General features: G+C 42.2%; 1 protein-coding gene across 1 annotated transcript in view; it reads left to right on the top strand.

Moving 5' to 3' along the window:
• The first annotated feature begins 617 nt into the window (after positions 1 to 617).
• LOC124544810 (small G protein signaling modulator 1-like) overlaps positions 618 to 13,914 on the top strand; it is a 308,561-nt gene continuing 295,264 nt past the window's right edge. Inside the window, exons 1-3 of the mRNA XM_047123500.1 lie at positions 618 to 919; positions 1,302 to 1,345; positions 1,466 to 1,541. Of these exons, the coding sequence (XP_046979456.1) occupies positions 901 to 919; positions 1,302 to 1,345; positions 1,466 to 1,541 (139 nt within the window). The 5' untranslated portion in view covers positions 618 to 900. The remainder of the gene's footprint in view (positions 920 to 1,301; positions 1,346 to 1,465; positions 1,542 to 13,914) is intronic.

Genomic DNA, 13,914 nt, shown 5'->3' with positions numbered 1-13,914 from the left:
CAATTAACTTCTGGTATTGCCTTGAAGATGGCAGTTTCTGTATAGAAAGAAAAATGATTTAAGTGATGTCATATATCAATCCAAAATCAGATGATAGTGCAATATAAGATTTTGTTAGCAAAACGGGAACAAAAGTACATTCCGAAATTTGTAGCACATGGAGCACAGGCACACAGGTAGTCATATGGTGGAATGTGACTCCTCATGAACAATGTAGACTTTACTCAAATTTGCACAACGTCATCCAGCGGCAAACCCGCAGATATGTCAGTGTGTAAAAGAGACCACTCGTGAGACTGATGAGGCAAATGAGGAACTACATAAAAATAAACGAAGAAAGATCACACAACATTACAATAGATAAAAGAAAAAAAGGACAGCACCGTTCTGATCTGGCTATTAAAAAGAGAGTTTCTTCAGATTCGAAAATACTATGGTATTTTGTGTTCTACCCTGGTAATCTAACCCGCAACGACAGTGTAATGTTACCGTCATAACTGTTCTGTTACCAAATAGACCATGAGTTGAGTAGAACATTTGACATGCAGTGGGCATGGTACCTAGAACGACACGGGACTTCGTCCGGGGAGTGACTCGACATCGATCCATCCCCTGTTGATGCAAGTTGACAGTGGGAGGAAGACCGAAGCGATCTGTCAAAAATTGTAGCGGAACATTAGTAGTCAGTATTTCGGTTGATAGAAAGTGACGTTGTAGTAATGGACGACGGTAAAAAATGCCGTAATTAAATGTTATATTGTGTTTAAGAAGTACAAGTTTGTCAGCGATGTAAATTGTTGAACTGTGGTGAAAAAATAGGTGTTTGATGTGAAGTGCTGATTATATAGTCTCACCGAATAAAAGATTTTCGTATTTGGCTTCAAAAGTTTCATCGCAGAAATGACAGCCATAGAAACAGGTAAGCGGAACGCCGTCAGTCTTGGCCACCTGTTATAAACCCCGCAAGCACTAACAGCGTTAGGTGTTAAAACTTATTTGGTGAATTTCTGACAGTGAGATGACAGCACTATATCCTGTAGACAAATGTATACACTGTTTCATGAGTACAGTGTTAGATGTAATGCTTAAAGTAAATAATAGTTTGATTTTGTATATTGTGTGTATCATTATTTTATATCGATAGGCTCTGTAATAGAAAATTATGTAGACCAGTATGCAAATGAAAGTTAAGTGCTACAAATGACACAAACAGACCAAATTATAGAAGTGTGTTGTCAAACTTTTTGTTTGCATAACAGTAAATTTTGTGTGTTTATGATCATTTTTTTTATTAATTTCAGGGAAGCAGCACAAGGAAAGGCTAATATGGAATGTAAAGAGGGAGGTATGTGTGAGCTTACAGAATTGTTATTCTTTATGTAGGGCTAATACGTTTACAATTCAACTGAGCCAGTACTTGTTGGTAATTAAGTTGTCATGTTTATACTCTCTTCATTTTTTTCAGGTAAAACAAATAATGGAAGAGGCTGTAACACGCAAGTTTGTTCATGAAGAAAGCAGCTCAATAACATCTCTATGTGGTAGGCCTGTTTCTTGATTTCTGCTTTTTTTAAAGCCACAATGTTGTATCCAAGACCATCATTTCTTTGAAGTATACTTTGATCTTGTTTGAAATGTTATTTTGTTTACAGTTCTGCTACTTCATATTCTGTTGTGCATTTTGAATTAATAATTGCAGCCATGGTGTATCAGAGAGTGAGACAAGTGCTACGTCAAACTGAGGAAGAGTTTCTATTTATCAACCGTTGTTATGACAATAAGAGTGCAATATGCAGAAATGTATGATAGGCCCTAGATGAAAAAATGTTTATGTTGTAGAGAAAAGTTTCTGTAAGTGAACCCGTAACTCATCTCTTTTTTTTCTTTGTTTTCTTATTCGTCTTTTTGCCGACTTCTCTCATTGTCAAATGAATTTTCTCTCAGTGCAGGAAACTGCTCTTTCAGAAAATAATTTCAATTCATTTTGTGTTTGAATTTCCTTGGGCATTGGCTCAGTTGTTCCACCACTACTAGTAAAAGTATACTCTTTCTGTCTTCATAGTACACACAGTCTTGGAATGGGTTAATTCACATTCACGCATATTTATAGCTACCCGACGGGAGGCCCTAGCCACACGACATTTCCATTATAGGATTAAGGCAGAACTGTTTCAAAGCTGAGTAGCATAATTTCGTACTTTGGGCGTCCTAGTTAACTTGTTTTACATTATGTTCAGATCATTGTGCTGTTGAATTTGGGTTAGATGTTGTTACATAACCTCTGCCCTGCAATTCACTGTGGTATGCAGAGTGTAGAGTAGATTATGCACATGACAAATAATGACAGCACATACTCCACTAATAAAAAATTGTTAAAAATGATAACAATAAATTTAAGTTACTGAACTGCAGCATAATGTGAGAGTCTTAGAAATTTTCTGTTTCGTGTCCCGTTGGCAACACGATTGCGACAAATGAAAATCTAATGCACCGTATGAAGATGTACTGCTATAATTTATTAGTGGTGGTGATAACAAATAATCATATAACAAAGGTACAATTTGGCACATTTTTATTAATTAATGAAATGAACATACATGTCAGAAGCCCTCACTCCACAAAGTCATAATGCGGGCTAACAATCATAGTTTTTCTGTGAAGTCCTGGTAAACCGCCAGCGATAATGTTTCAGTGCAGTGCTCCCACAAAGATGACACAAACCTTCTTCATCTTTGTTGGAATTACAATCATTACATTGTTTAAGGAGGGAAAAATAATGATGTTAGGGGCTTTAAATAATCTCGTACTTCGTTTCTCACCACCATACTTTATTTTGCCAACATTGAAGGCTGAAATGTCAGCATTAAGTACATTATGAATGGAATCATAATTTAAATTTGTTTCCTTTAAACTGTTTTACTTCTACTCTGCGTTAGAAAAAGTACAGATATATTTGCCTTGGATTTACTTAAGTCACAATTTCAGGGCATGGATGGAATTTTAACAGGAAACGGGGTAGCATTAAAAAATGATACAACAGTAACCATACCGAATGTGCTGTGAGGAAACAGTAAATATGATTGTATGGCAGTAAGACTACTCGTTGCATGGATGGAGTCTTATCTTGGCAATGATGTGATGGGAATAAGTCTAAATTCAATTGGGGTAACATTGCATATGGTGTCCAGCAAGATTCACTGCTTAGTTCAATTGTATTCTTGGCTTACACAAACTATTTACGTGGGACATTGGCAGACTCGACAAACAGTGTAGGGTCTGATGAGACAAGTATGTTGAAAAAGGCCCAAACACGTTTAGACTTAACCCTTGATCTTTCTAAAACCTTGTGCAGGTCCAAACAAAAATTACTGTGGGGACTGGAAGTGGATATCAGTGGACATATACTTGAGTGAGGCTCCATGTGTGTACTTTTCTAGGCATCCACATGGATAAGGAAATGATGTGGCATTAATAAAGCTTAGTCATGCCTCCTTTGCCCTTGTGAATCGTTGTTTTGGCTTGCATGTGGAATTGCTTGCAAACTTCTCATATTTTCTGTGTTCTGTGACATAATATTATGGAATATTGGAGCTAACATCAAAAAATATTTATTCTCCACAAATATGCAATAAGAATATTGTATAAAGTTGAGAATGGAACCTCTTACGTAAGCCTCCTAAGGATTTTTGCTCTTATGTGTCAGTACATATTCTTCCTAATGGCCTTAGGGATAAATAATTTTGTCGCAATGACAAGTGCAAATTTTTGATTTAATGTGCTACACAAAATTATGGTATTAGAAGTAAAAGTAGTTTCTTTATAGACTGTCCATGTGTATGTAGGGTGCAGAATGAATTGTATGTTCTGCCAAAGTCTAGAGCAGGTTGCCAATGGACATCAGACAGGAAATTGAAAATATCCAGAATTGAAATAAAAGAATACTCCATTAGCCACCAATTCGACATTTAACATAATACTTGGACCCTGTGGTATAAATTCTCTATAACTCTGTTGTGTATATTAAATAAAACTTTTTTGTATTTGTCATTTGTGAAATGTCTGAATATAAGAAACATGTGGTTTCTCTTGGAGTTCGACAGTGTGTTTCACAACTGTGTCTTTATGCTTATTACAAAAAATGTTTGAAGTGTGTGTGTGTGTGTGGGGGGGGGGGGGGGGGGTAGCAGGAGGAAAGGCATCTGGCCACACACTACCACAAACATTGCCTGTGAAGATATAGTATAAATGCCAGGAAAAAGGGAAAGATTGTTAAGTAAGTATGTATCTAGATGCGCATGTACATATAAACAAGGTTGGGGTAGAAAATTGAGATTTTTTAAAAAGTATTTAGCTTATTTTATTATTCTGACAAGCTTGTTTTCTAGCCTAAATGTTTTTTTCTGCTAATTATGAAGTTTTTCAAAATAGTAATTCCACACATTAGTAGTGATTGATTTCTGTCGTGGTATGTAGTTACCACTGTTGCATGGCTGGAGTTTTGTGTGAGGATTCATTAACATATGAGAGTGTATTTAGCATTCTGTTAGGTTATTCAGGTGTATCTGACATTTCAGGTTTTCCTGAATATATGTATCTAAAAATTCTCACATAATGCTATAATGCTGAGACAGTTTTTGTGACAGTGTGAAAAAACAAGTGTTTCTGTGCAGTTAGGAAAATGATGAAAAGGATTTTTAAGACTTTATAATAAGCTTGTTAATTCTGAATCACTGCATTTAATTTTGTATTGTAACAGCTATTTCATCACATGGTCTAACGAGGATATTGATATCATCTGCAAAAAGAACTGTGGTCCCATTAGTTATTTTATTCTGCTATGTCATTAACATTAGGTATGAAGGGCTGGGCCCAAGAACTGACTCTTGAGGGACTCCATTTCTGACTTTTACATTACCATATAAATTGCAAATTTTGTGTGTTTCTGCAGCTTTGTATTTTATGTGGGTGATTTGTTGGCAAACGCCGAGGAAATAACGGATGCATTTGTTTGATAGACCACGAATTCCATTCCACAATTATTTGGCTTCTGCAACAGGATATCACGATCAATTAAATCATATCCCCTAGTGGGTTTTGTATCTCTTTCGTGAGTTCATGTTTAGCTGACATGGGGCCCCTGTCCTTGCAGCATTACTTCCCTTACTGTGCTGCAGGTCTATCCTTCCATTACTTTTTTTCTCTTTGTGTGTGTGTGTGTGTGTGTGTGTGTGTGTGTGTGTGTTTGGGGGGGGGGGGGGGCTGGTCATAGAGTACCTTCACAGTAGTAGCCCCCTGACCATGCAAGGATCATATTATTGAAACCTGCACTTTAAATGCTCATCATGGCAGGGCCAGAGGGACTCAGCGCAACAGTTATCCAGCCAGGTAGCCACTGCTGTGGCTGTGTCTTGCCCATGGGGAGAGCCATCGTTTGGAGTGGGTGCCACCGAGGCAGATGGCTGACAAATAAAGCAGCTCAAAGTTTCTTCCCCTGATGGTCGCACAGCCCCAACAGTCTCTTCTGAAGGAAATGATTACTACAATTTGGAGAGGTGTGGCGCCACATTGTTTTTTTCCCTGGCTATGATGTGGGAGGAATGTAGCACTAAGAAACAAGGAGAGAATACTCCCCACAATACTTAGTTTGCTTGAGGACCAATGGGGATTCCTTTCTGGTCACGAAGCCATTATTCTTTATTGAATAACTTGAGGACAGATTTGAGGAAGTAGCATTGATCTCAAGAGTGAAAAGTGGTTCAGCTGTGATTAAAATGGCATCCCCTGCTCTTACAGATGTTGCTCACCTGTGACAAACTGGGTGACAGGGTATCATCTTCCACTGCTACCTACTTTTACTGACCAGTGAGGAGTTATGTGCCAGTTTGGAGTGATGGGATGGATGTTTTGCCCATTGTGTCCATCTGGGGCCAAGTGACTATTGGGTTGATACTGGGACCTTCATCTTGGCCTTGCAAGAAGACTTGTTGCCTTAAAAGGGCAAGGTGGTGGTATATCGAAGTGATGTGACACCTTGTTCCCCTTTCCATGAGGTGCTTCAGATGCTCGAAATTTGAGGATGTCTTCAGATTATAATGCCAGCCCAATGTGTAGGGATTGTAGCCCCATTTTTGTCAGCTGGAGAGAGAACCATTCCTCCTGTTCACGAGACTGCACAGTCTTCCAGAGAGTAAAGAAAATCTAAGAATAAAATACTCTTGACTGACTCGTGTATCAGGAGGCTAAGAATATGTGTGATTGTTTACATCTTGTATGTATGATGATGACTTTTTCTATGACTGTGACAATGTCATTGTCTCTAGTGACAGTATCCTCTCCCTGTGTGGCTTCTATTTGGGCCCTCATGCTGCTTGACTCCATTTGCTCCTCTGGTTGTTGGGAATCTCGTATCATTTTCTCCACACCTGCTTTGGGAGCATTGTCTCCCTAACCACTAGGGATATTATCACCAACTCCATCTGGAGAAGCAACACCCTCCTCTGCCATATCGCATCAGAAAGGGTAAGCTCTCACCCAGGATTCTACTGTGTGTATTGATGTGTACCAATGCTGTATCCTCACAACCAGTGGCGGCAAGTGACCATGGAGTATGACCTGCCTCCTTGGTCCCTTCATGCCCTCACAGGATACTGATAGAATGATCTTCCAGTGGAGCTGCAGCAAATTTTTCTGCCACCTGGTTGAGCTTTGACATCTTTTGTGTGTTTCCTCTGCTTTCTGTAGTGCCCTCAAGGGAACTTGGTTCCTAGCTTTCCATGCCCCTATCCTCTGTGGCAATTCAGTCTATATTAAGAATTGAGCTGGCGATGACAGTATAATGGCCAGAGTTTGCGCATGTCTTCTGGAATTTGTCCACAGTGAACATGTACCACTTCTTACAACTTTGGAGGTTGTGTCTGTTTATGTGATGATGTCTCTGGATTTCACGGTCATAATGTGTATCTCCCACTCAGTGGTGAAGTATTCCGGAACATGTCTACACTGATTTCTCAGCCTCCCCCATTCTTCCTCATTTTGAGTAACTTCAATGCCCTCAACCCTTCTTGGGGTGGCACTACCACCACCGGCCATGGTAAAGCTGTAGAAACTTCACTCAAAGGACTTGATCATTGTCTCTTGAATACCAATGCCCCCACACACTTCAGTGTGGCATATGAATCATATTCAGCCATTAAGCTCCCTCCCCCCCACCCACCTCCCCATCCTGGGGTCTCAGTACTCATTGGTGAATTCCTGCTTGGCTATCACGGGTCCCCAGCCTTTGCAGCACCTCTTCCCTTTCTGTGGTGCATATCTATCTTCTAGCTATTCTTTTCCCTTCCCTTGGGGAAAATGTCTTGGGCATTTTCCAGAATGCATTCTGAAATTTTGGTAGCCTGGCATCTGACAAGTCCCTTGTCTGTTTTTTCCTTCTTCCTTCATTTTCCATCTCCTCCCCTTCCTCCGCTTCAGCATTTGAGATCTATCTTTGTTCCTTCTTCCTTCCTGTGTGCTCCTGAAGGCTGACCCATGTGCTTGACGCATAACAAGTGACTGGATAACATGTATTTCCCAGCCCCGGGTTGTAGGTTGGGTTTGCACCTGCCCCAGCCCCAGGGAGGGGTGATTGCCTGAGCTGCTACCTTCCCAATTTCCAATTGGTCCCTTTGTCTGAAGCTCTGGGGGGTGTGACATGAGGTGTGAACAATCATTTAGATAGAGTAGCCCCCTCTGAGGAGGCCCCCAGTTAGGAGTGCACCATCGGAGGCGTAGGAAATTGTGGGGGATTTTTTTCACAATGAGCCAGTCTTCATCATCTCAGGCCACATCTACTAAACTTAAATGGATTGAGGCTAAAGATTCGATGACTCTCCCATCTGCATTTTGGTTCCTTGTGGTGTCATGTATCGAAGGGGTCAATGTTTTGCTACAGTTAATCTGTTTATTACTCAGAAAGGTGTTGATGCAATTTCAGGCCTTTGAAATCCTACTCTTGCTTATGTAATGGGACTTTGCTTCTTGAGACCAATTGTGATTTTCAAGCTCAACAACTGATTACGGCTTTGTTCGTCCATGGCTATCCTGTTCGTGTAGAGATCCATCGTACACTGAATTCTTCATGTGGTATTGTGTACACTTGGCTGCCTGATGGTCTGACCCAAGAGAAAATCCAATATTATTTCTATGACCAGGGCATCATTTTAGTCCATTGGGTATTGAAAAAGGTTGATGCAAACTAATTGCCTACGTGCACTCTTTTTCTCACATTTGATTGAGTAGTGCTTGCATTGAAGATTAAGGCAGGCTGTGAAGTCATTGTGGTGCAACCGTATATTTCAAACCTGATATGCTGCTACCAGTGTCAACATTATAACCACACTTGCATATACTGTCAAAATGTGGCTAAATGTGTTACTTGTGATAGAGATGGTCATGAGGGCGATTGCTTGCCTCCTTCCTCCCCGCTGTATCAGTTATAATGGTGACCATGCCACCTCATCCCATGAATGCCCCATGTATCGTGATGATCAGGCCATCCAGGAGATTTGGGTGAAGGAAAAAGTACCCTACCCTGTTGCTTGCAAGTTGTTGGCTAGTCAAAACCCCTGCATTTTAGCATCTGACACTTATAGTACCATTCTTGTTGTAACTGGCTCCACGAGGGAACTGGTCACACAGGCTTGTGACTTTCAATTCATTACTGCAGTTGTAACATCGCCTAGTATCATGGTAGCATTCCTGTCTCCTTCTTCTACAGCTGCGCAACATCCCGCCAAATTTTCACCTCTGGCGGTGAAATCATCTGCTACGCCATTAGCAGGCTGTGAAGAAGAAAAAGGAACACTCTTGCAAAGACTTTTTACATCACAGTAGCCAACATATGTCTGCGTCTTCATCTGCCAACCTTACAGGCTCTAAGAAATCGCACAAAGGCAAAAGGTCTTTTCCTTCCCCGACTTGAGTATCCTCTTCACTGGTGTCAGTGCATGATACCTGCATTTGGCGGACCTCCATTTCATTGGTGTACACTGCCTACCACTTTTTTATCCTGAAATCTGCAGGCTGACCCAGGGAGAATGCTGACACCTCTGTAGATTTCATGGATCAGGTTCCTACACCCTCTACACCATGTAGCAGTAAGTCTTTGACAGCTGGCACTTGGCAGCTGCTGGGGTGACTGCCCTTTGATTCCTCCTCCCCTTTCCCCATTATGATTCGTCTCCAGTGGAAGGTTCTTGGAATTAGATCCAAAAAGCAGGAATTATGGCTGCTCTTCGAATTTCGGTGTCCAATTGTTTTCTGCATCCAGGAAACCTCATTACATCCTCTTGACTGCTTTGACCTCTCACACTTCCTTGTGGTCTGCTTTGCCATTCCCCCCTCAGAGGACAGCAATCTTTTCAATAGGAGAGTTGTGCTGCTCCTTCAGGATGATGTTCAAAGCCATACCATGTCATTGAAACACCTGGCTGCAAGCTGTTGCAGTCCCTATTTTCCTTTCTCGTTTCACCTTTTCTCTTTGTAGTGTCTACATTCATTTGCCATTCACTGTCACCGGGGCAGACATACTCTGTGTTAATAGTCAGCTCCCTCACATCTTTTTTGCTGCTTGGCTACTTTAATACCCACCATCCCTCTTCAAGAGCCTTTCTGAGAGGTTCCTTTTGGCTGACCTTTTTAGTCAACTGAACCTCTTCTGTGTTCAACATTGGATCACTCACATTCATTCCAGACTCCATGCACACCTATTCCCATTTGGGCCTCTCGTTCTGCACTGCCCAGCTTGCCTATCATCTTGAGTGGTCTGTTCTCTCTGACACATACTCAAATGACCATTTCCCGTGTGCTGTTCATCTGCTGACTCCTACCCCAACTGCATGTAAACCCAGTTGGCAGCTTTTTGAGGCCAAATAGAGGATTTCTCCTTCCTAGTGACCTTCGCCAAACATTTCCCCAGTTGTGATGACCACATAGAGTATCTTATGAATGTTATTCTTGCACTGCAGAATGTCCCATACCTCGCACTACTTCTTTACCACACTGTGTCTCAGTCCCCTCGTAGACTGAGCTGTGTCACAACATGATTCACCTGTGAAAATGTGCTATCTGCATTTTTAACTGTCATCCTACAGTGGCGTACTGTATTCATTATAGGAAGGTGTCTGCACAGTCTCATGGCATTCTTCAGGACAACAAAGCAGCTCTCTGTATTTTCTTTACAAATTGTTTTAACAGTTTCACTCCCTCTTCTATTGTTTGGGGCAACCTCCATTGTGACTCTGGGACAAATTTTCATTCTCAGATTTCTGGCCTGACTGTAGCAGATGATGCCATTGTGAACCCATTTGCTATCTCTAACACCTTGGGCCACTATTTTGTGCAGATTTTGGGCTCCACCCACTATCACTCCCATCTTTGTCCCCGAAATGAGTAGTCTCGGGTGATACCCTTATGAATTTTACAATGCCACCTTTATCTTGAGGTAGGTTGGCCATGCTCTCACCTCAACCTGATCTTGCGCACATTCAGATGTTGCAGCACCTGTCTCTTGCGGGCAAGCACTTTCTCCACCGTACGTATAATTGCACGTGGATAGATAGCACGTTTCCCACTGCTAGCATGAAGCCACTGTCATATCCATCCATAAGCCCAGTAAGGACAAACATCTTCCTTCTAACTACTGCCCCATTTCTCTTACCATCTGTGTTTGTCAGGTGGTGGAACGTATGATTCATGGCCAGCTGATTAGGTGGTTACAGTTGTGTTATCTACTAACCACCGCACAATGTGGATTTCATGCACACCGTTCTGCTGTTGACTATCTCATCACTTTGACAGCCCATGTTATGAATTGTTTTCTGTGGATATACCAGACTGTGGTCGTGTTTTTTGATTTGGAAAAAGCCTATGTTGCCTGCTGAAGGACTGGTATCCTCTGTCCCCTATACACTTGCAGCTTCCAAGGCTGCCTGCCCCATTTCCTTTAGTAATTAAAAAAAAAAAGTATTCCAAGTACTTGTGGGTTCAGCCTTGTGGACACGTCTACCCAGCAGAACAGGGTGCCTCAAGGCTCCGCCCTGAGTGTCATCCTCTTTGCTATAGCCATTTACCCTGTTGTGGACTGTCTCCTGCAAGTTATCTCTGGCTCCCTTTTCGTCAACAACTTTGGGAGCTATTGTGGTACTCCATGGACTTGTCTCCCTGAGCAGTGTTTTCAACAATGTCTCAATTGTCTTTACTTCTAGAGCATTGACAGTGGTTTTCACTTTTCCACTGATAAAACTGTTTGTATGAATTTATGGCAGCACAATGAGTTTCTTCCATCATCTTTACATCTCGGGCCTGTTGCCCTTCCATTCACTGAAACTAAGAAATTCTTGGGGCTCATGCTTGACAGGAAACTTTGTGGTCCTCCCATGTGTCTCACCTAGCTGCATGCTTTACCTGGTTCCTGGATGTGTCCTACATGTCCTAAGCGATACTTCCTGGGGAGTGGATCAGGCCATCCTTCTCACCAATCCCTTGTCCATTTGAAACTAGACTAAGAGTGTTTCATTTATTCATCTGCACATCCATCCATCTTATGCCATATTATGTTTGGCCACTGGTGCCTTTACTCTAGCCCAGTTGAGAGTCTCTCTGCAGAAGCTGCCGACTGCCACTGTCATACCAGCATATCGGCTGTTTTAGTGAACAACACACAGACTGTTGATCTCATTTTACTACTTATCTGTTGTAGCAATATGACAGAGGCCATTTAATCTGTGGTAGGGACATCCACAGTTTGTGCAGCATATTTTCTGGATCTTTCTCCAAGAGGAAGTTTTTGTTTTTAGCTCTCTTTTCTTCTGTTGATTAGGCTTGATGTAAACTTGCTTTCAAATTCCTTTACCGTTTTTGTGCCCTAAAAAAATTGATCTTTCATTTGCAGCCATGGTCTCCTCCCGTCCATCCATTGAAGAATCCATGATGACTTGGGTGACACTAACCACTTTTAGATCGTCCTGTCCCTCCCTCTGCATCTCTCACTTGGATGTCCACTCAAATGGGCACTTAACAGTGCTGGCTGGAGTACCTTTGCCTTTGCCTCTGCCGTTATCCTTAGCACCCCTCCACATGAAGGTATTAAATAAATGTCAAGATCACAACAGCAGCCATTGTATCGGCAGCAGACTTGTTGATCCCTATTCCTTGGGAACCCCCTCGGTGGAAGACCATACCTTGGTGGACCTCAGAAATCGCTGTAGCAATTTGTGGTTCTCGAAAACCATAAGTGACATCTATTGACAGAGCACCTAATAGCCTTTAAATGGCTCCGTGCTCATGTCTGCTACATAATAAAATGACAGAAGCAAGAATGCTGGAAACAGTGTGTTACTACCATCGGACTGTGTACCCTGCCTTTGTAGCTTTGAGCAAAGGTTTGACACCTCTGGACACCAGCTCCCTACAGGTATACCTAGTGTCTCCCTGAATGGTGTGGTCTATACTGATCCTAATGCTGTTGCCGAACATTTAGCTCTGCGTTACGTTTAAGCCACAGTGTCTGAGAATTATCAGCTTGCCTTTCGTACCGTTAAAAAGGCAGTAGTGCAAATGCATTCTCTACACATCACGTGGAGCTACATAATGCTTCATTCAGTGAGTGGGAATTCATCAGTGCCCGAGCCTTTTGCCTTGACACAGCTCCAGAGCCAGACGACTTCCACAGCCAGATGCTCAAACACTTATTAGTTGATTGCCAACATCATGTCTGTGCTATTTTTAACTGTATCTGCAGCAAGCTTGTGTTCCCATCTCAGTGGCAAGAAAGCAAGATTGTCCTGATACTGAAACTGGGGAACCACTCAATGAGATGACAGCTATTACCCAATTAGTCTCACTAATTTTCACTGCAAGTTACTTGAATGTATGATGAGCGGGTGGCTGTGTTGCTACCTTGAGTTTTGGGATCATTTGGCTCTGTCCCAGGGCAGTTTTCACCAGGACTGTTGTACTGCTGACAATTTGGTCAGCCTGGAGTCTGCTATCCAGTTGGCTCTTGCCCAGCATCAACACCTTATCGCTATCTTCTTTGACTTGCAAAAGGCTTTAAGACATCATATAGTGTCATCACATCCTTATTACACTCCATGAATAAGGTATCTGGGGTCCGCTTCAGATTATTCTCTGAAACTGTTTACCATACCATACTTTCTGGGTTCAGGTGGTTGCTTCCAACAGTGTACCCTCCCCCCCCCCCCCCCCTCCCCCCCACACCAAACTGTATTCAGTGTGCCCCTTTTTGTAGTGGCTATCAATAGTCTAGCTGCAGCTGTAGGGTCTGCAGTGTTTTACTTCCTGTATGCTGATGATTTTTGCATTTATTATTGCTCCTCCACTGTGGGTATTGCTGAACACCGGCTGCAGCATATCATATGAATGACACAGTTGTGGGCTCTCACCTTGGCTTCTGGTTTTCCACCACTAAGGCATTTCATGCTCTTCTGTCACCCTCGTACTGCCCATTCACAACCAGACCTCTACCTTGATGACCAATTACTCAGTGTGGTGGAATTGATCACAGTTTGGATATGGTGCACTGTCACCTGTCAGGGAGCAATCGCGCATACGCCCATGGAGTGTACTCCACCCACTGATCTATCTTGACCTATCCTTTGGCCTGAAACACTATTTTGACCCCATAGTTTTTTTTGCCACCTGCTCCTAGCTGTCCTTGATCCATTTCCAGGTCTGGAAGTGATATATACTAATGGTTCTATGGCATGAAAGGTGCAGTGAACTATGCTCCCCACCACACAAGTGCAGTGTATTCACTGCAAAGTGGATGGTCCTTGCTTGAGCTCTCGATTACATTTGTTCTCGCATTTGCAAGATGTTAATAACTGTCAGTGACTACGTGAGTAATCTTCAGGC

This window comes from Schistocerca americana, chromosome 8 (genome assembly GCF_021461395.2).
Source record: "Schistocerca americana isolate TAMUIC-IGC-003095 chromosome 8, iqSchAmer2.1, whole genome shotgun sequence".
Lineage (NCBI taxonomy): Eukaryota > Metazoa > Arthropoda > Insecta > Orthoptera > Acrididae > Schistocerca > Schistocerca americana.
The sequence above is the reverse complement of the archived record's forward strand: the minus strand, read 5'-3'. Positions and strand labels throughout refer to the sequence as shown.